The sequence below is a fragment of the Carassius auratus genome, chromosome 29 (assembly GCF_003368295.1).
Source record: "Carassius auratus strain Wakin chromosome 29, ASM336829v1, whole genome shotgun sequence".
In the NCBI taxonomy this organism is placed as follows: domain Eukaryota; kingdom Metazoa; phylum Chordata; class Actinopteri; order Cypriniformes; family Cyprinidae; genus Carassius; species Carassius auratus.
This window is the reverse complement of record NC_039271.1, coordinates 56,031-78,249: the sequence shown is the minus strand read 5'-3', so window position 1 is coordinate 78,249 and position 22,219 is coordinate 56,031. Positions and strand designations below refer to the sequence as shown.

The window sequence follows — 22,219 nt, the reverse complement described above, 5'->3', positions numbered from 1 at the left end:
AGTTTCTTGGATATCTTATTTCTTGACTTTGACATTTAAGTTTTTATTTTAACTTATTTCTTTTACGTTTTCTTTTAATTGTATACATTTGTCTTTTTTTATGCCAGTGCGAAAGACAAATTTCTGTTCTACGGCACATTGAATGGATAGTAAAGCGTTTAGCAACTAAATTAAGCTCTGCATGAAGGGGACTTGAAAATGTACTGCATTGTACTGAAGGGATTTTGCAATTTCCTTTGCGGGGAATGGGGATGGATTTGCTGACTTATCACTTTTTAATCTCTCTTGTACATCTCTCTCCATCTGTCCCCTTTCTGTGTTTGCTGTTTTTTAATCATGAAATTTCTCTCTCTCTCTTTTACTCCAACCATCCATTCATCCTCCATGGCTGATTGCCTTAAAAGTTCCGTATTCCCTTCTCAGAGGTCACTGAATTGGGTCCAAACTCCTTCATCAGGCAAACGTTGGCATTTAATTAAGTTGTTGGTCTACATGCGAGACCTGCTCCGTCACTGGATCAGATGGGCATTAGTAATTAATAATTTGACAGGAATGTAACAAACTGGATTGGACTTGCCCGTGGGTTGAGAAATGGCTGTTGATGAAGGTTTCCCCTCCTCTCAAAGACTGTTCCCTTCTTCCTCTGTTTAATTATGCTATTATCAGTCAGATGTAGTTCCATCTGTCCTTTCCTAATTCCATCTTCACTTTGGACTGTTTTGCAGCTGGGATTTAGAAAATAGACCAAGCAAATTGCTTCACTAAATTATGGAGCCATTGGAAAATGGCTTGCTTATTTGTGGGAAAGTTTACTTAAACTTCTTTTTCAGTCCTCTTGCAGCAGTTTGAACCTCTCTTAATGGTTATGGATAGTGTTGAATGGGATATTCATGAACTCAGATGTACATCAGATGAACATCAGTTTTAATCAGAGATAATGGTATTTTGCTGGCGGACATGGCAGGCGTTTGAAGTTACACAGACAGCCAGGAAAGATAGGCCCGAGACAGACCTAGAAACAGATGCAGTTAAGTAATTCTAGACTAGGGGTATACGTAACCTAACTACATATTTAAAAAATAAAAAATAAAAATGTTCTTCAGAGTGTAACGATGAGTCAGAGACGTTCGGATCCAAGTGCATTACTTTATTAACAGAATGGTCACACAGGCAATGATTAGAGAACAGCGTCAGGTATCCAGGGGATATCCAAAATCAGACACAGTACCAGGCAAAGGTCGGGGCAGGTGGCAGAGAATCAATGTCGGTATACATAATCCGAAGTCAAACACGGAAGGAACAAACAATAGGAAAATGCTCGGAAATGCCAGACAGAACTAAACAAGACTTCGCAATGTGAGTGTTGATGAATGCAACCTTAATAATGTCACTGATGGGAAACAGGTGAGGTTCAATAATGAGTTCCTAGGCAGGGGTTTATGGGAAATGAAGTCAAGAGTGTACTGTGTGGTGAATAAATGGATGTGCAGTGACATGGTACAGAGCTTTCAGAATGAATGTTACTTATGAACAATATTTTGTGTGTGAATCTCTATACAATTTAATCTGAACTGAGTTGAAAAGGTGTTTCTTCAGGTTTATACACTACAATTTGGGTTCAGCATGATTTTTTCTTTTTGTTTCTTAATAAATTATAAATAATTAATAGAAATATTATTTTAATCAACAAGGATGCATTAGACTAATCATAAGTGGCAGTTAAGACTTTTACATTATACAAATAAATTAAATTCAACGTTCTGTTCATTAAAGAATAATGGGAAAAAATGAATTGAAACTGAGCTTTTGGAAATTTATAATCACTGTTCCACAAACAAAAATATTAACTGATGTTTCTAGAGCACCAAATCAGGATATTAGAATGATTTCTGATGGATCATGTGACAGCTGGAATATATTAATATATCTATAGAGTTAAAATAAATATATTAAAATAGAAATAAATTATTTTAAATTGTACTTAAATTTCACAATATTACAGTTTTTTTCAGTATTTGTTGATTGAATAAACACGGCTTTAGGGAATTAAGACACTTTCAAAATCACTTTTGAATGGTAATTGTAATGTATTTGTAATGTATGAATGAATAAACATTAAAGATTGCTCTTATGTTCTCTCAGGTGCTGCTAATGGACTACCTGGATGTCAAAAATACTCGTAGAGCTGCAGAGCCTTCAGCCCAGCTGTCCTACGCCAGCACCGGCGGAGACTTCGGAGCGTTCTTCGCCAAGAAGAAACCTCTCCGACCTAAACAGTCTTTATTCAAGTAAGTTTGCTCATGCAGAGCGATTCATGAATTGAATTGGAAATTGGAAGGGTAACAGCAGACAAGGACATCACGCATAGACTGGGTTAAGTGCCTCATGATGGGAAACCATTTTCTTCTTGCTCTTGGGTGGACAATTCGCATTAGATTCCAGGTTAACTTAAAATTAAAACCCTTGACTCAACCTTTGACAATTTTAAATTTATTTACTTTGTTTTGCAGGTTTGAGTCTTCTTCTCATGCCATTAGCATGAGTGCATACTTGCGGGAGCAGCGGCGAGAACTCTACAGCAAAAGCGGGGAGTTGCAAGGTGAGCAAGGGGAAGGGGGAAGCTAGGTGGAGGGGCAGAGAGTACGGCAGAGGATGGCAGGTGCAGTGTGAATAAGATTGAAGAAGAGAATGGGGCGATGATGGAGAGGAGGGCCCAGAAGTCATCAGGGTGAAGAGTCGCTTAGCTATGTATCGTTCACCTGTTAGAGCTTCTTCTTTTGTTCGCCGTCTCTGTGCTACACACACCGTGCTGGAGTTAGACAGACATGCCAGAGAGCATCTCTTTCTCTCTCCTCTTCTCTCACTCTTCAAAATGACCTTGCAGTTTCAATCAGCGCTGCTTGACAGTTGTGTGTCCCTTCTTGTTTTTCTTTTCCCTTTTTTTTTTTCAAGCAATCCCTGTGAGACACACACTCTGTGAAATGATTGAGAAGGCGCGCAAGGTGTTAAGAAAAGAGAAGTGAAGGACTCAGAGAGGGAGAGAGGTGAGAGGCAGATGCTTCTCACACCATTCAGAAGTAGAGACTGTATTTTTTTTTGTCTCGGCAAAAAAAGTTTCATAAAAGGGAAATAAATGACAAGAAATACTCTCTGCCTTTCTGCTTCTATAAGATTTTGTTTATCTTTTTTTTCAGTTTTTAAAGGGGTTTTAAAGGAATAGTTCACAAAAATATATACACTACTTATTTTACACTTTATTTTATTTCTTATTTCTTATTATGCTGTTTGCATATACAGTATATCAGGGGCGTTTCCTCTGTGGAGGCAAGGGAGGCAGTGCCTCCTCAAAATATTAAATGAGAAAACAGTTTGTAGAACAAAAATAAAACAACGTAAATAACATTAAAAAAAATTTAAATCACTTGTTCTTCTAAAGAAACGTTGTCCAACTGCGACACTAGCAAGTAAAGTTACAGCATAAGTCCATGTCTCTCACGCCTCCCCTGAGCCCATTGAGTTTTAACAGACCCCTAAAGCTTGCGGTGAGTTTGGTGGGGGTAATTGAGAATGAATGGGGTAAAGTCATGTGAGAGGAAACGATGCCTCCATCGCGATATGATTGCATGTGACTGGATATGCTTGGCTGTTTTGTTCATGCGATAAATCCCAACTCTTGTGTTCATTTGCGTTCACAAATCAGTCTGAATGAACAATATAATGGCATTAATGGGAAGACCAAAAAAATGATAATAAAATAATAGAACCTGTCAAAAAAAAATAAAAAAAATGTATGTACATGATTGTGTTTTTGAGGGAAAAAAATGTTGTGTGGGGTTAGTGAAAAACGAAAAATGTTAAATCACTTAAATAAGGCAATAACACACACACGTATATATATATATATATATATATATATATATAAATATATATATATATATATATATATATATATATATATATATATATATATATATAAAAACAAAGAATATAGCAGGTTTAAAACTACACGAGGGTGAGTAAATTGTAATTTTGTACTCTTCGTCAAGCTGTTTAAGTATGATTTCAGTTGATAGGGAACCACCAATCACAGCCAACTCATCAGTCTCAAAAAGAGCAAAATGAATGTGACGATTAACATTAGATAAGGACGTAAATGGGCTTCTAAAAATCTCATGGTGTTCCTTCAAATGCTTTAGAAGTGAAAAAGGGAGAATATTTGATTTGTTGAGCATTTCACACCACCAAATAGGAGATGAGATTTCCACTGTTCATTTGTGCCATCACAATACAGGCACAGTGTCTCTAGCCTGAAAGGACGAGAGGAGATTGAGGGGATGAAATAATTTACCAGATGGAATAAGTCAGCTTGGTAGAGGGAGGGAAGAGAGTGTGAAAAAGCCATTGTTTCATTACGTGGGCAGAGGGGGCCATTCATAGATTTCTTAGGGAATAAATTAGAAAACTTACAATATGTATTGAAGCGGACACAGGAATGTTCGGTATTTTAATTAAGTTTGGAACCACACAGAGATTCAGGCATAAAGCATTAGGGCTGGAAGATGGTCTGACATGACTGAATGGTTGTAAAAAAAAAAAAAATTATTAAATAATCCATAAATAAGCAGATCCTGCAGTTAGTATAATGACATCTCAGAACAACCTTTACTGCCTTTTAATATATTTTACATAAATTGTGACATATACACAGAAATTTTTTTATAGTATCACATTTGTGACATGTCCAGTCACTGTGCAAGGCTAAATGGTACCTTTGCAGTGCCATTTTTGCCAGCAGGGTCTAAATTTCATAAGGATTTGATTCATTAGCAAAGCACTATTCTACTTTCCAGTGATAAAACAGTACTTCACCAGTTTCGAAGTGGGGAAAGTTAGTAAAGTTAGGGGAAATGGCATTGGATTTGTTGCAGACTGAATTTGAACTTGCTGTACTCATATGTGCACCAAGGCTCATATGAACAGTTTCACCACCTACTCTCTATTTTTTAGGCTTTGCATAATTTTTTGACTAATATAGTAGACAATGAGAGGAAAACAAAAGGTAAAATAAAAGATGAATGGGTTCAAAACATATTGTTGGCTAAACTTGATATTGCATCACTCATATGGGCACTTAGGCTCTTTCTCCTTCCACCCTCCATTTTTCGTGCTTTTCCATTATATTTTAGTTGAATTAATGGAAAATTATTGGAAAAGTGAGCAGAAATGGTATTGTAATACGTGAACCATGTCTCATACAACCGTTTGCCCAATCTCTCAATTTTTATGGGCTTTTGCAAATTTTTGTTGTTGTTTGATTTTATGTGATTGGAGAATGTTGCAGGCTTACCTTGAACTTGCATTTCATGCATCAAGGCCAAAATGGCCTCTTTCACTCCATACTCTTTTTGTAGAAAACATTATAGGAAAAGTGAGCAGGATTGGGATTTTGAATACGTTTCTGGTTAAACTTGCACTTGCAGCACTTAGGTTTTTAGATGGGTATAGTGGACATTATAGTGAGTGGAAAATGATTAAAAAAAAAAAAAAAAATGGGAGCCAGACTGGGATTGGAGCATGTTACAGGTTTAACTCAAACTTTCCTTTCTTGTATGTGCACCAAGGCTCAAAGTCTTACTTCCTAACTTTGTAGACCGTTATAGTGGAGAATGAGAAGAGAATGCAACCTTATAATAGAATCAGACCATGTTGCAAGAAGAATTCAAACTTGCATTTCTCATATGAGTGCCAAGGTTCGGTATGCACCCCCACAAAGTATCTGGACACCTAAACAAGACCTGAGAATCCATGATTGACAATATTAGATATTGTTTTCTGTTTTATATACGATGGATCCAGTAGTAATAATGCTATATGTCCTATATATATATTCCTATGTATGTCGTTTGGCATATTCCTTTCCACAAACCTGCAAACCGAAAGAAGCAGAGATATAAGAATAAAGAAATAGAAAAACTCATTGTGTGTTAGGCGGAGATTATCACAAAGCAGGGAGATTCTTATTTTTCCTTGAACACACGTATACAAATGGAGTTTTTCTCCTCTACTGTTGGCTTACAGCGAGAGGATAAAGGAAAGGTCTTGTTTATGCATGATGTTCCTCCGAGAGAGAGCGAAAGAGAGTGAGAGAGGTGGATCACGGTGAGTGGCGGGGCTGTGGGCGGAGGACAGTTGTTGTCTGTCGCTCTGATTTGTGAAGCACGATAGGGGTAGGAGAGGTGCAAATGGAAAAATCCCTCACCAGTGGGGTGAGGAGGTGAATATGTGGGTGTGTGTGTGAAAGTGTGTCTGTGATTGTGTGAGCTCAGTCAGATTTCTCTACACTAACCAAAGTTGTTGTGTTTGTGGATGGTGCCAGAGTCTGTTTTAAGTAGAGTTTCAATCAAAAACTCTCAAGCTTTACAGGCACTTCTAGATAACTGGCTCTCTGTCTCAAAAACAGCTGTTTCTATTAGACCTCTAAAACTTTTACAAATCAGAGTGCTGATTTAGGTTTCACACATCCTAACGGAGACGAAATTCTGGATCAACACTGATACAAATAGTTGTTTCATAAAAATCGTTTTTCAAAGTAGGGTTTCATCTTTCGTTAATTCGATCAATAGTTGACTTGAGTTGACTGTAGATCCTGATATGCTGTTTTCAAACTTGAACCTGAAAATATATTAAACTTTAATATTCAGATATTGGATCTTGCTGAATAGATCTTTTTTTTCCCTTCTTAAAGGATTAGTTGACTTCCAGAATAAAAATGTCCTGTTAATTTACCCACCCCCATGTCATCCAAGATGTTCATGTCTTTCTTTCTTCAGTCGCAAATAAATGACGTTTCTTGAGGAAAACATTCCAGGATTTTTTTCCATATAGTGGACTTCAATGGGAAACACTGTTGAATGTCCTAATTCAATTTGCGAATTTGCGGATGTGCATTGCAGAGCTAGTGCAAGACAAGATCTGCATTTGTGATTAAGTATATTATTTATTTATTTTTTTTTTTTAAAGAAATTGACCTATCATTTCGCTAGATAAGACCCATATTCCTCAAAGAATCAGTATTTTGGCATCCTGTATTTGTGCTTTTCTGTCATACAGTATGACTTCTCATATAGCTCATAATTTACATAAATAGACGTGCTCTGTGACAATTGTGAGGAAGGATTGTTATACTGAATGTGACATGCAGATTGCAAGGGACAGATGCTTTAGCATTTGTAAAATAAATAGTTAAATAAGCTAAATAAATATATAAATAATGATAATCGCTCTAGTTATTGTCACTTGTTTGCCAATGGTGGCACATGTGTGCATTTACCCTAGCTGAGTGCCAAATGATTTCAGACCAGACATAGTCTATTGGTTAAGCGACAATGACAGAAAATTCTAAGTGAAAAGGAAAATTGGATGAGTTTTTTAACTAGGTCAGATGATTTATAAGTAGCCCAATTCAAACAAAAAAGTAAGTCGTTTTTGCTGTTATGTTTGCGTCATGATCTGATCTCTGCCAGGTATTGGTGGCCTTGACCTTTCTGATTCTTTCTTTTGTTCTTTCTTTGTTTCATTCATTCTTTCATGCTCTTTCTCTTTCCTCTTGACCTTTTATTTTTGTAGATGTTGATTAGCCAGCCCCATATCCTCTGTATTCAGCACTGGCATTTCTTAGCATCTGTTTTAGAGCACCAAAGACAGTTTGCAATCAGGCGTTCCAACTGAGAGCCGCCGAGCGAGAGTGGAAAGATTAGACAGACTGACAGACGCCATGGGGAGCATTGTTAGGTGTGATTTTTGAAGAGGGACTTCACTGTTTGACACACAATCAAGGCATGTTTGATGGACACTGACGAGAGGCGTAGGACAAGAAAAGGTCACAAGTTTCTTTTCAGAATATAACATCTCGATGAAACCTACCTGAAAATACTTCAAAAGACAATGAGACTGATTGTCGTGATGGTGTTTGTTTATTTAGACATGCTTAAAGGAATATTTCACCCAGTTTCACTCAATTTTCTCTCTTGGAACACAAAATGAAAACTTCTGAAGAATGGTTATACTTCTCTTTTCTATACAATAGTAGTGGATGGGGACCAGGGCTGACAAGTTCCATAACGTTACAAAAGCTCCATAAAGTATCATAAAAGTAGTTCATACTAATTGTAAGCTACATTCCAACTCATTTTAAGCCATTTAATAACTTTTTTTTGAAGAACATTATTCACTGATAATCATTTACGTTCATTATATAGAAAAAAAACAGCTTGGACATTATTGATGTATCATTTTGTGTTTAATGAAGGAAACAAAGTCAATCAAGATTGAAAAGACATGAGAATGCATACATTATGTAATTGTTACATAAGTTTTGGCAGAGCTGTTCCTTTAAGAAAACTCTCTGAACATCAAAAGAAGAAAAAGCAGCATTAGCTTGAGGAAATGGCATTGTTACTGAATGTCACAGACTGTTAGCATTGTGCCAGATTTGTTTTTTGTGTGCGTGCGTGCGCGATAACCTGATGATCTGTGTGCTAAATGAGGCCTGATGGAACCCAGAGATTCGGAAGATATGACACTCCAGACGCCGCGTGAGAGCGAAGCTCTTTAAATGGCTCTTTAAGCGAGATGGCTTCATGTGTCAGAGAATTGATAAAATATCATCTGTCGTGTGTTTATCTTAATGACTAGATAACCATGGCTGGAGTCTTTATAGCCACAGATGCTGTAACATCACGGATCTACCTGGAGCTGAAGCGATAGAGAAATGAGCAATTAAATTACTCCATTATGCTGTTGCAGTTTTCCTTTTGTTTTTTCGTTTTATTTATTCCCCTGGCTCCGCATCCGGCACTCCAAATTGAATCCAAACACATAAGATCGCCCGCTTATACCTGACAACCAGCTGTGGAGCGTCAGCAGAACATTATCTATCTGTCTGTCTGTGTCGGTCAGTCGATGTTTCCATATTAAGTTATAAGATAATATTCCTTCAAATATTATCTGTAATAATATTGCTTATAATATTATTTCACTGGGATCATATTATCCAGTCTGTCAAGCAGAACTCATACTGTACTGATGCATCTTTAGATGCACGGACAGGTTTGTTATGCTTCTGCTGGCATTGTGTCACAGATGAAAAAGTCGTATACTGAAATTCACTCACAACCGTGTCCCATCACATTCACAGAGCGGCGCAGCCGTCAGCCAGTGTGCGGTCTAGTCGGATGCTTCATGTTCAATCTGTTTCCCAGTAATCTTATAGCAGAAGCTGATTAGGGTTGAAACAGCTTTACAGCCCGTGATTGTGGTGTTGTTTTCTTGGGGCGGCTGTGATGAGTGGAGTTCTGAGGTGGATCCCATCACTGACACGTTATTGAATTACTGCAGCGGTGAGATGAGATTGGCCTGTGATTGGCTGGAATGGACTTGGAGGGTAATAACATATCAGTGGTGCTGTGGGTATTGACGTGAAGACCATTTCTTGCTGTTGCTTTTCTGCTTCATGAAGTCAGTCTTAGATTTTATAAAAACATTTTTTTTTTTTTTAAGTATTGGGTTATAAAAAAAATTGCTGTTTAAAGAATTCAAAGTTGAATGGTGTATAACAAGGTAAAGAGAGTGCCGATAAAACTTTTTATTTGCATTTCTGAAGTTCTCTGGTATGCGTTAAGAGTAGATTGTAGCTGTTATCATACAGAGGGAAGAACAGACACATAATCAAAGACTCGTGTCTGTGTTTCACAACCTGTGCTAATTTTAATCAAGGCGCCCGTCATCACCGTGGCTGTCACAGGCTTGTTTACCTTTCATTTGGGAACGCCGTGATTGAAGGAGAAGTGGTGGGTGGTGGTAGGGGGGATAGAGGGATGGAGAGGGAGAAAGGTGAAGGAGAGGACCGAGAACAAGGGTGGTGATGATGATAATGTCTGGATGAGTGGAACAGCCTTTTAAACACAATCACAATCACTTGGCTCTCTGATTCTAAATCAGTGGAGCTTGAGAGGGCAGCAGAGACCCGTCTCAACTCTCATGTTCCTGTCCCCCTGTTACAGTGAGACTCAACAGAGGTGGCCTGTGGGGGAACGAGATGCGTACAGAGAGACAACACAACCAGAAAACCCATGTTTATGAGCTTAATTGATAACATTTTGATTGAACCATTTGATTAATTGCCGGTCTATCTGCAGAAATGTCAACGCCACGTAAATCTTGTATGGTTGTCTCTAAGTGCTTAAAATATTTGAGCAAAAACAGTTTAAGATGTGTACATTTTTAAAGGTTACACTTTATTTTTAAGTGTCCTTGTTACAGTGTAATTATACATTTTAAGTAATGACTAATATTAATTAACTACATGTATAGTGACTCTATGGTTAGGATTTGGGTTGGGCTTAGGGCTACTTGTTTGTAATTATGCATTACAATTGTAACATATGTAACAAAGACACCTTCAAATAAAGTGTTAACGACATTAATTTAGCAGTGATGCATAAAATTAATCAAGAGTGATATTGAAGACATAAAAAAAAATGCAGTTTTGAACATTCTATGAATTGATGATGTTTTGTGTCTCCACAAAAATATTGAGCACCACTTCACAACTGTTACTGATAATAATAAATGTTTCTTCATCAGCAAATCAGCATATTAGAATGGTTGAAGGATCATGGGACCCTAAAGACTGGAGTAATGACTACAGAAAATTCAGCTTTACCATTAATAAATTACCTTTTAAAATACATATATAAAATAGAAATCAGTCGTTTTAAATTTGTATAATATTTTGCAATCTTACAGTTTTACTGTAGTTTTATATCAAAAGAAATTCAGACAGGTGAAATAAGAGTGTGTGTGCTATTATAGGCATGAGTGTCTGATTGGAAGTAGAGGGGTTGAGTCTAATGAAAGTAGTAGTGAAGGCAAAGATGTAACGAATAATTAGGATTTAATTTGTAAAAATGAAAAGGAAAAAAAGAGTTCTAACCTGCGTCTGCTAACTTGTCTAAAGCACATGGACTAACCACTAGCCCATCAATCTAACAAAAATAAAATAAAATGAAAAACAGGCTGTTTTTCTCTAAGTGCAGTGATTCAGAGCTTGTTAAAAATTCATGTATAAAAGCATCTTATCCGAAGCGAGGGGAATTACCCACCATGACACAATTAATAATTTATCCAATTATGTATTCATCCATTCATTTGTTTAATTGTCATCTCGGTGCATTGTCAACATACTGAGCTAGTGGTCTCGGCTCTCTCCTTGCTGGAAATATTGGAATATTGTCCCCTCAAATGAGTTTTAATAATAGAGGAGCCTCATCAGAAGCCAATCAGACATGAAGACATGGCAGAGGAATTATAACCAGGCCGACCGGGAAGTCATGAATTATTGAAAATTGGCCTGTTCTATTTCAAGTTGGAGGTTTCTGCCTGACAGCGTTGATTGGGCACACATGCACACACCTGTCGATCTTCCTTCTGTTTTGTTAGGAGAAACCTGCCAGCTCTGTCTGTCTGTGGCCGCTCAGCTGATAACTAACCCATGGAGATCGACCCAGAGCACTGCACAAACACAGAATGGACTGTGCTTTGTGTCTATGTGTATTTTCAAGTATGCGTTTCTGTTGTTGAAAGGACTTGCTCGATTAAAAAAAAAAAGTATTTGGACACTTGAGCCAAACGTAAAAGTGAATGAGTGTCATTGCGTCATTTAAACAATGTCAAAGCACTTTGCTATTGTTTTAAAGGAAGATAGCACAAACACACTTCTCAAGAAATGCTTTCGGTTTTGTTATTATGTATTATTTTAATGATTAATGATTATTTTTTTAACAACAATGATTAATAATAATAAATAATAATGAATGTATTATTGTTGTTGTTGTTATAATAAAATACTTTTGGTTGACAATAAAGTTCCAAATCCAAAAACATTCAAATAGTAGTCAAAGAGTGCATCTATGTAAACAAATAGTAGTGGTAATAATAATAAAATATATTATTATTATCATCGCTGCTGTTGTTGTTAATTAAATACTAAGTTTGATAATAAAGTTTCCAAATTCAAAAACATCAATCCAAAAGTAATAGGAGTGCATCTGTTAAAAAAAAAGTAGTAATAATAATAAATTCTAAAACAAATAAGCAGTGCAAAACTGAAATAATAATAATAATAATCTTAACTGTTGTTGTTGTTGTTATTATTTTAAACAATAGATACACTATACACACAATATACAAAAAAATACAGTTTTGTTAAACTAATTATTTGAAAACAAAATATGCACTGTTCAAAAAAAAATAATTATTGTTGTTGTTATTATTATTACATTGTTTTATCTTAAAACAATATATAAACTCTTTCAATTTGGTTTGAAAGAGCTTGAGAAACTGACTACCTACATTCATGATAAAAATGACTTTGATACTAGTAAGCAACCACAAAACCGGCTAATAAAAACAAAGGAACTGGATTGTAGCTTAATTCATCTGCCAATGCCACTTGATTTTATATTTTGTATCTACTGCAGCGACATTCATACATGCCTCTATTTGGCTTAAGAGATCAAATACTTCGGAACCTCTGCATATTTGTCTTTGAATGTTTTCTTGAGAGTATGAGTGTTATTTCTGTGTTGCATGTTAACTGGTTAACTGCCACAGTACGGTGTCATATCGCAGTGGGATTGGTTTTGTTGTTGTCTCGAGCAGACATGCATAGCAGCTGGAGTTGATACTGTAGTTTGGTTTAAACAACCAGTGTGCCTCCAATATTGACATTCACTGCATTCACTATAAATAAGTGATTTCCAGTCTGATGTTTCTGACATGCATTATACAGCAGGTTTTTTCAGCCTGATTGCATGACCTCTCACAATGACATGCATTTCTTTCTTTCACATACACACAAACACACACACACATGCACAGATTAAGCCACTGGGATGGCTGGTATTAGTGAAGACACTACACGTTTCTTTGCTGTAAACCCGGGCAGGGACATCTCAGAACAAACTATTTCTAATCAAACCCAAGAAAGTGTAGCTAATGCAATTTCACTAAGTCACTGGCTGGCTTGATTACATGGTGGCTGACATGAGTGGGAGGTGTGCGTGCATGTGCAGTCACACACTTTTCACTCATTAAGACTGACTTGCACAATATGTGCACTTTCTTGTAAGTCGCTTTGTTTAGAGAGCATCTGCCAAGAATAGAAATGCCAATTTAATGTGAAGGCGCATACGCACCCTCATTCCAATCCTAGATTAGTGGCATTCACAGGGGAACAGGCTGTAACACCTCTCATACACACTTGCACGATCTAATGCACACATAGATTATCAAAGGAAACACACATCAGCATAATAATAAACCGCCAACAAATGTGGAGGCACATAATAATAAACTGGACCACCTAACTTGTTGTCATTTGTTCACATTTGTTTATTTTTTTGACTGGTAAAATATTGAAATAACATGTCCGACTGTTGTGAATGATTGTTAGATTTAACATAGCAGATGTTGAACATAGCAGTCTGTTGTGTTGACAACATTTTAATGGACCTTCATTAATATGTACTGAAAGGGTCTGAATAATGATTTGAGTCAAACCAGGCTTTTGACATTTTATTCTCTGTCACTGCAGAATCTGGATGCGTAACTCTTTGACCTGCTGTCTATCACTGGTTTTATTTATATGTTTTTAATTAGTGGTCAACTGTTTGTTTGTTTTTTAATGGCACGTACTGATATCTAACTAGGGCAAGGTAGTATATGATTCAATTTAATGATAACAAATGAAAGACACAAAACTGTACAAATTAAATGAGTGTTGTTTTACAGAATATTTACTGAAATTTAATTAAAAATATTTAAAAACACTAAGCAAAGGGTTTTTTTCTGCTGATATTTTATTTTGTAGCAATATTTGTATATATTTTGCTGAAACATTTTCTTTAATATTATTTATATTATTACTGATACTACTACTACTAATAATAAGAAATATTTTTCAGTTTCTTATTTTCTCTATTTATTATTATTATTATCATTATTATAATTTACTACAGCTACTTCTAATTACCATTATTAATATAATATTATATTTTCTTAATAATTTCTTAACTTAATTATATTTGTTCTAATTAAATAATAAAAATAATGATTAAAAAATGATTACAAATAATACTTTATGTTTTTTAATTAAAATAATAACTGGACATTTTACAGCTATATTGTAACTTTTGAACTTATGGTGGAAAACTATTGCATATGCTGCAAAACATTTTGATTATAATTTTAAACCGAATTTTTTTTCGGTTATAGATTTTATAGAGTTATAGATTTTAATTCTCACAATTATTATTTTTCTGGACAGAACCTCTCACTACATTCAGTTGATTTCTTCCTATTTTCTCCCTTAAATTGTTGAACTTATGCATTTTTATCATACAACTGTTGTTGTAACAACTGTTCTGTCCTCGGTCTCTCTCACCGTGTTTTTCTCTCCTCCCGTCGTTTGTCTAGTTCAGATTCAGCATGTGCGGTTGCAGCTGGGTTTTCTTATTTTGCTCTTGTAATTGAGTCTTAATTGGATTAGCGGGAGAGGGATTGGATATATTGAGAGAAAAAGAGAAACAGGAAGCTAAAGAATACAAAGATGACTTCTCTTTCCCAAGCAACAATGAGAAATAGGGGTGGAAATTAAACCGAAGAGAGGGAGCTGTTCATCAAAACGTGTTCCATGAAGAATCTCAGGATGGTGGGACTGACAAGAACAGCCGCAGGAGGTGCGTTTGAATGCTGGACAGGTGCGATGCAGGGATTTTAGTGCAGTGAAAGGTGAACCCATTTCTCATTTGAAGCATGTCATGTCTATCTAAACAATGAACACAGGATGACTCTGATTCCAGCTTTGCGATTAAACCCACAACAGTGGGTCTGAGATCACAACTTGGGCAGACAATCATACAAGCACACTCTTTTGCTTCACTTGTAATTCCACAGCAATCCAAATCCATCACACATGTGCTTTATGTGCTTCTGCCATTTAATATTTGTGTTCCTGGGCCTGGACTCATTTCCCATCCCTTGGGCAAGAAATCTTATGTAACAACTGACTGATAAAAGCAATTAAAGTGATTCTCCACTGAGGACTTGTGTGTGTGTGTGAAGTGCTCATAAGTGTCTCAGATGTGTTTGTGTTTCCTGCATGGTGTTTGTCAGGATAGCAGTGCCCAGGCTTAGTGCTACGTAGTTACAGCAGTCTCTCCAGTGGCAATCTCAAAGGGCTGTGAAATTTTAATGAATAACATTGTCACAGTGTGAGAGAAATGCCAGTGGGCTGACGCCTTGGCACTTCTGTTCACCGACCCATGAGGCCACGCACACACCTTCTGTCCACCTGGGAATCTTCTTATTGATGGCAGACTTGATTCTCTTGCTGTCAATTATATTGATTACTTGTGGATGAGTGGAGCTAATAACGATTGGAGCTCACTTCATTTTTTTGGGCCCTGCCTCATCATGAGAGAGTTACACAGCCATGATTTTCTTATTAACCCTGTTAGCGCAGGACTATGCACCTATACAGGGGGGCAAATGGGAGTGAGAGGAGGGAGGTGTCTTGTATCTCTCTATCTGGCTTGTGGTAGATTGCAATGATTTGACAAAATTACTTTTAGATGGTTGACGGCAACATTTAAATAAAATTTGCTTTGCTTTGTTTTTTGTTTGTTTTTGCTGGTTTGATTTGCTTTGCTTTTTTTGTGCTTTGCTTTTTGTTTTTAGATTGTTTTACTTTTTTGTGCTTTGCTTTTTGTTTTTGTTTTTGTTTTGCGCTTAGTTTTTTGTTTAGTTAAGTTTTTCGTTCTCCGTTATTTTGTGTGTGGGTGTGCGCTTTTTGTTTTGTGCTTCATTTTTTTGCTTTTTTTTTTTTTTTTTTTTGCTTTGCTTTGCTTTGCTTTCTGGAATTTAGCAGTCCCAATAGTTTTGTGTTGTGACCACAAAACTATATATTATCATCTTTCGTGGACACCATAAGTGTGCTACTGTCATGTTTCTCTGTTCATATGTGAAAAAATGATTGCATTTGTCCGCATTGTTTTATTTTTTTATGTGCCATACAGACTCCTTTGACCACTGTGATGTTTCACTTTATCTTTTAGTGTTTTTAGCCATGAACCCTGTTTTAAAGGCACAGTTTCAACTTTAATTAAGTTTAATATATAAAAATGTTTCTCAAAACCCGTGGAACGCAAAAACGTATCCCATGTAAAGGGTCCATATAAAAACACAGTACTTTAAAAGAAAATCTGATTGTTGTTTTTTTCCCCTGTGTCTTTCTATCCAGGTGGAGCTGATGATAACCTGATTGAGGGAGGAGAGACTAAGTTCCTGTGTAAACCAGGAGCCAGAAACATTACGGTCATCTTTCAGCCATTGCTTAGGTAGGTCCTCTTAACAAATACTCGTCAGCCAAACATGCTTTATTTCAGCAAGCTGTTTAAACTCTCCCCTGCTTCATCTGTATCCCCGGCCATAGCATGTGATCTTTTTTTCCCCCTTCCTTTCATATTTTTAATGGCCAGCAACCATTACCATGTCGTTTCCGAGCCCCTACTATTGATTTAGATTTGTTCTGATGGTATCAATTGGAGTGTTCTTTTTAGAAACGCTGTGCTTGAAATTTTCCTTCCAATCTCCTAATCTATTGGATCATCGGTCCAGCCACTAATGCCCTGTCATATTACCGCTCTAACACAGAGGAATATCCCAAGCATGGTTGTCCTGCCCATGTGACCAGACTTCCCGATACTCCTATTGCTCGCAGTAACATCATGCCACAGTGGATTGATTTTCCGTTTTTTTTTTTTTTTCTCCTAGACATGGTCACTGTCACTCTCAAATGGCCTAATGCTATTTTGACCTGAATGTAACACCCTTCTTAAATGCTCTTTTAAAAGACCTGTTAGTGTTAATGCAAGCTGTGGATGTACAGAAAGCAGATTTTCTGTAAAATTCTATTATTCTAGACATTTCAACCCATGGCAAATCAAGCAACACTTATCATAGTAGCATTTAAACCTTTAACCCTAATTAGTATTTAACCCTATATTAATAATAAGCTTAAGAATGTGACTTGAACAAAAACTGTTGTTGTTTAGGAGAGGTTTTTGAAGTCTTGTGACTTCATGATGGGCTTTTGTGACTTTTGGTTATGCGGTCAACTAGTAATTGTGAATTGTGGCAACTCTGTTGCTAACAGTCATTCGGGGAAAATACATCTTATGGCCTGCTGTGATTCTGGCTCGATCGCGAATTTTTATTTTCGCGAATAATTTATTATTGCAGATATTTTACAATACAGAAGCTATGAGGAGGAGACACCTTCTGCACACTGATTCATTGATCTGAATGAGCTGCTCTCAGTGCGACTGCAGCAGGGGATGGACAGCTGTCCGTCTGAGATGAATGGCAGGCGGATCATCACTCCGACAGTATGGACAGCTCATCTGGTGTCCGCTGAGGTGACGGACCGAACAAATGAATGCATAAATAAACGAGTGACTGCTCTCCACCTTTTTGACTGCCGTCACATAATGGCTGCTATCAGTCATAGTCCTCTGCGAGGAGCCTGCTGTGTGGCCGTCCGTCCTTGGCAGCGTTCGGTGTGCTTAATGCTTTGCTGCATCGATACACATTCAAACCTATGAGGACTGTCATTTCTGGAGAAAGATCCGTCTTTGTTTTTGGATATTGCATGTGATTAATCAGTTGTTATCAGAATCATATTTTTTAGCTTTTGATTTATTGTGATCTAAAAGTTATTGTATTATTCCATTTCAGCAAAATTATATTTCGTTAAGTTAAACTCTAACGTTTTAATTTACAATATGTAAAATGGTGAAGATTTGGACTAGAACAGGAAAACAGACTAGACTTGAACTTTTATGTGCTTTTTTTTAAAGTGTAAACATTGTGATGAATATTTTGCACTCTTATATTTTTCTCATCAAAATTTCTTCAGCAGCGTTCATGACAGAGTTTTTATTAACTAAACCATAAAGGAAGCTAAAATTAAAACCATAAAAAAAAGTTACTTAAAAATAAAAAAATGTTTTAATTTAGTTTAACTTTATGTACTACACAATACAATTATTCAACTTGAACTAAAATAAAAATGGAAACTAAAAAATGATTCCGAATATATGTAAAATGTGTAAAAATATATTGCACACGAAACATTATAACCATTCACAAAATTTCTTCAGCAATATTTAAAAGACCAAACTTTTTAATGTTTTATAGATTTTTTTCAAAACATGTACGAAAATTCGAAATATATTATAAACATTAAACCGTATTTTAGCATATATTTATCAGCATATATTTAGGATATTTTTACATACTGTAGTTTAAGAATTTTGTAACGATAATTTTACGATGAATCATTTCTGGTGCATATTTGTTATTTTTGACAAAAATGAGCAACGTCTTTTCTGTTTCATTGTCAAAGTCAGCAGACAGAGAAATATATGTAAAATCGACAAAAATATAAATAAATAAAAAAACTCATATAAATATATCACTAATATACATCAAAGAAAAAAGTAGCTTTTGTCGGCAGAAAGCTGTAGTGACAGGGGCTAACTGAACCATGCTAACCAGCCAAACCTTGACCCTTTATTAAACTCTACACACCAATCGAAATCGAACTGTACTCCTGCTGCATGAGTTTGTTTTATCAGTGACCGGGAAGAACCTAAACTCACGCCGAGATCAATGCAGGCTCTTAATGTTACTGCCAATCAATTCACCAATGCAATTTGTGATCGATAGTTTCTGTGGAAGAGGCTGACGTTGAAGATCTCAGAGGTGTGGACTTGATGCTTTTTTGATTGATGCTGGGCCGGAGCAGTCCGAGGAGATCGATAACCCCTTTGGGGAGCTTCAAACGTCTCCAGACCCAGCTCACTGTATGTTTATATACGGGCTCCGCTTGCACTGTACAGCGAAAGTGCGAAAACACTTTGCCGAGTATCAAATCTCTGCTGATAGATCAATACGGTTGCTCCATAAAGACCGCTTGTGTACGTGTCTGTGTGTGTTTGTGTGTGTGTATGTTTCTGTTGCTTTCAACTTCTTGAATCCGTTTGAAAGTACAGTGTTTCATGTTAGTCTGTTAGCTGGTGTGTTTTTGAGTGACTGTCTGCCTGTGGGATTTTATGTTTATTTGTGTGTTTGGCTATGCATGTGAATTGGAGACATGCTTACTACAGCGAAAGGGGAGAGGAAACAGGTAGCAGGGTCCCCGCGGGTCCTTAAAAAGTCTTGAAATGTCTTAAATACAATTTTCGATTTTTAAGGTCTGAAAATGTCTTGAATCCTGGAATTTTCCATATGAATGTCTTAAATTTCATGTGGGATCTTAAATTTCATGTCCGACTCGTCATTTTTATTTATTTTGTCAACCGCAATTTGACCAGCGTAACATTTGGGGGCAGCACTTCGTGGGTGCAACCTGCATCATTCCATAGGTGACATACGAGTAAGTGATTGATGAACGCGTTGCGTTGATGGTTCGCCACCACAGCAGTTTGCGAAATCGCAAGCATGGGCAAAGACGATAAAGCTGTGGACAAGACCACGATTGTCAGGTCTCGCTATCTTGGTTCTCAGTTTTTGAGCCCCTCAACGGCAGAAGACTTGCTGTAGCACTTTAGGGTAAGACTCTAAAAGTAACATTTAAAATTATTTGAATATGTTAAAATGCTTCATGTGTTTTTGTTATTTCCTAATGAATATTTGGGACAATATATCGATGCGTCACAATTCTTGGATTGATTTAAATTTTTCCGAATGCATTGTGAATTGATTCTGAGCTTAGTTTTTGCACATTGCGCTCTAGGCTAGTTTTTAACCGAACACTCAAATTCTCACGACGAAGAGCGCTCGTGCGTTCTGCTGAGTCTGATTATGTAATTGATATATTGCTTTTATGACGCAAGATTAATGTAAATGCCCCTCTGCAAACACCCTTGTACTTCGCTTCAACCTTTTCGAACGTTATTAATTATTATTTTATAGTAGGTTCAAGTGGTGTGTGTAAGGCATATAAATCACGCAGTGGCATCTGCTGTTAAAAACTAAACTAAGAATTGATTCGAGAGAGAATCGTGATGCATTCAGAAAAATTGGAATCGATCCAGAATAATTTCTCGATTCAAAATGCATCGATATATTGTCCCAGCCAATCAGTTAAAAAAATGTTGTGGGTGACATCTAGGCATAGGACTACTGCATTATGGATGGAAGGCAGTGCTGTAAATAACTTTATTATATAAAGCATTCAATATGCATTATGCTTCTTGCATTTTTTTTATGTGAAAAGTAAAATTTAATTGAATTAAATAATGTAGCCCAGTTCATAGTTAGACTCCAAATATCTGTTTTGTGCTTCTCAATTTTAGGTTAACAACGTTGACACTGAACCCTATCACATAGGCCCAATTTGTGAGCATTCACTATTATGGCTTAACTTGTTTCTCAAACATTTTTTCTTTCAAATCAAGGACCACTTAGCCAATAAAAAAAAAAAAAAAACTTCATCCCTAATGCATGTAAAAATGTAGGCCATTTTAGTCTTCTGAAACCATGGCTAACTTCACCTTCTAATAATGTGCATGATTAGAAAACAAGTCATGAGAAGTGAATTGGAAATGTTCAACGGTGTCACAGTCCATGTCAGTCATTTTGGTTGATGACTTTTGCTCACAGACCCTCCTTGGTAATCTGGCATACGTCCAGTGGTCCCCAGACCACAGTTTGAGAATCACTACTTTAGACAAACCATCTAATCTAGTGTTCCTGTAGCTCAACTGGTAGAGCACTGATCTAGCAAGCAAGCAAGTTTGGGGGTTCGATTCCCCGGGAACACATGATATGTAAAAATTGATAGCCTGAATGCACTGTAAGTCGCTTTGGATAAAAGCGTCTGCTTAATGCATAAATTTAATTTGAGTGAACATGAATGAAAATGTTATCATTCTTGAGGTGGACTTTGTTTTGATTTTATTTTTTTATAATTTCAGGAGGGCACCAAGGAACTTAATTTAAGGAACATGCTTTCTGTGTCAATGGATGTATCCACAGTAAATTGGAAAGTCATGGATCTCCTACAACTGGAACATGCAATAAATTTCTGATCCTGATCTTTCCTACAATTGTCTGTCATTCATTAGGTCTATGCATAGATTATTGAATGTGCTTGCATTTATCTGTGTCTGAAATGACATAGAAAACACTAATCAGACCCTGAACAACATTTTCTTGGGGGAGAACCCCCAAACCCAGCTCAAGGCTATTAGGCAGCAACATTTAACCATAATTTAGATCAAGTATGATGAAATGGGCTTTTGTAATGTCCTGGGGCTGTCTTCCATGTCTTTTTCAAACTGCTATGAGGGGCCAGAATTTAGAAATTACCTGAAGTACCTTAAAGGCTGATAGTTTATACATAGTCAACCATGTCAGGGTTGTAAGGTCAATCAGCACTTGGTATAAAAGTTTTCGCGCCCCTTTGACCTGTCTTGAGCGTGGTTGTGATGAGTTGTGCCACACTAATGCTTCGCCATATCAATCTGTGTTGTCGGACTGAACATTTCCCTTTTTTTTTTTGTTTAGATAAAGTCTTAAATTTTCCTTTTAGAGGACTTAAAAAGGTCTTAAAAGTCATTAAATTTGCTGTTAAAAAATGTGAAGATACCCTGGGTAGGAGGTACTTTATTTTGACCTGTGGGGCCTCACACTGACATTTGGCTTTCCTGCCCTGACTAAGGTTGGCATTTTGAAAAGGATTGACATTATCTCTCCCCTCGTCCCCTTGTATGGATCCGCTCTCAGAGGTGATTAGCCCTGGCAGGACCCGGGGTCTGTGAGATCACACCCCAGCCAGAGAGCAGATGTTAGGGCCGCCGGGCTGGGGTGGGCGGAACGAGCCGGAACGAGGTTATTGGTGTTGGGGAGATTTTTTTTTTTTTTAGAAGTTAAGAAAAACATTGATTGTTAGTTTGACGTGTGTTTGCGTGTCAGCATGAATTGGCATTTGAAACCGATATTTCAATAATGTGACATAAAGAGAATATTAATCACGAATATTCAAATCTATCATTTAAATCAAATTCAAATATACACTACCATCTCTTATGCT

At 36.7% G+C, this 22,219-nt stretch overlaps 1 protein-coding gene and 1 long non-coding RNA gene across 2 annotated transcripts in view; both read left to right on the top strand.

The window, feature by feature from the left end:
* Positions 1 to 22,219, top strand: part of LOC113047764 (exocyst complex component 4-like) — a 91,796-nt gene that overhangs the window by 19,708 nt on the left and 49,869 nt on the right. The window contains exons 8-10 of the mRNA XM_026209039.1: positions 2,143 to 2,288; positions 2,511 to 2,599; positions 16,361 to 16,457. Of these exons, the coding sequence (XP_026064824.1) occupies positions 2,143 to 2,288; positions 2,511 to 2,599; positions 16,361 to 16,457 (332 nt within the window). The remainder of the gene's footprint in view (positions 1 to 2,142; positions 2,289 to 2,510; positions 2,600 to 16,360; positions 16,458 to 22,219) is intronic.
* On the top strand, positions 19,406 to 21,691 carry LOC113047765 (uncharacterized). Its single transcript, XR_003276350.1, has 2 exons — positions 19,406 to 19,734; positions 21,102 to 21,691. It is a non-coding gene; the product is annotated as an uncharacterized LOC113047765 (long non-coding RNA).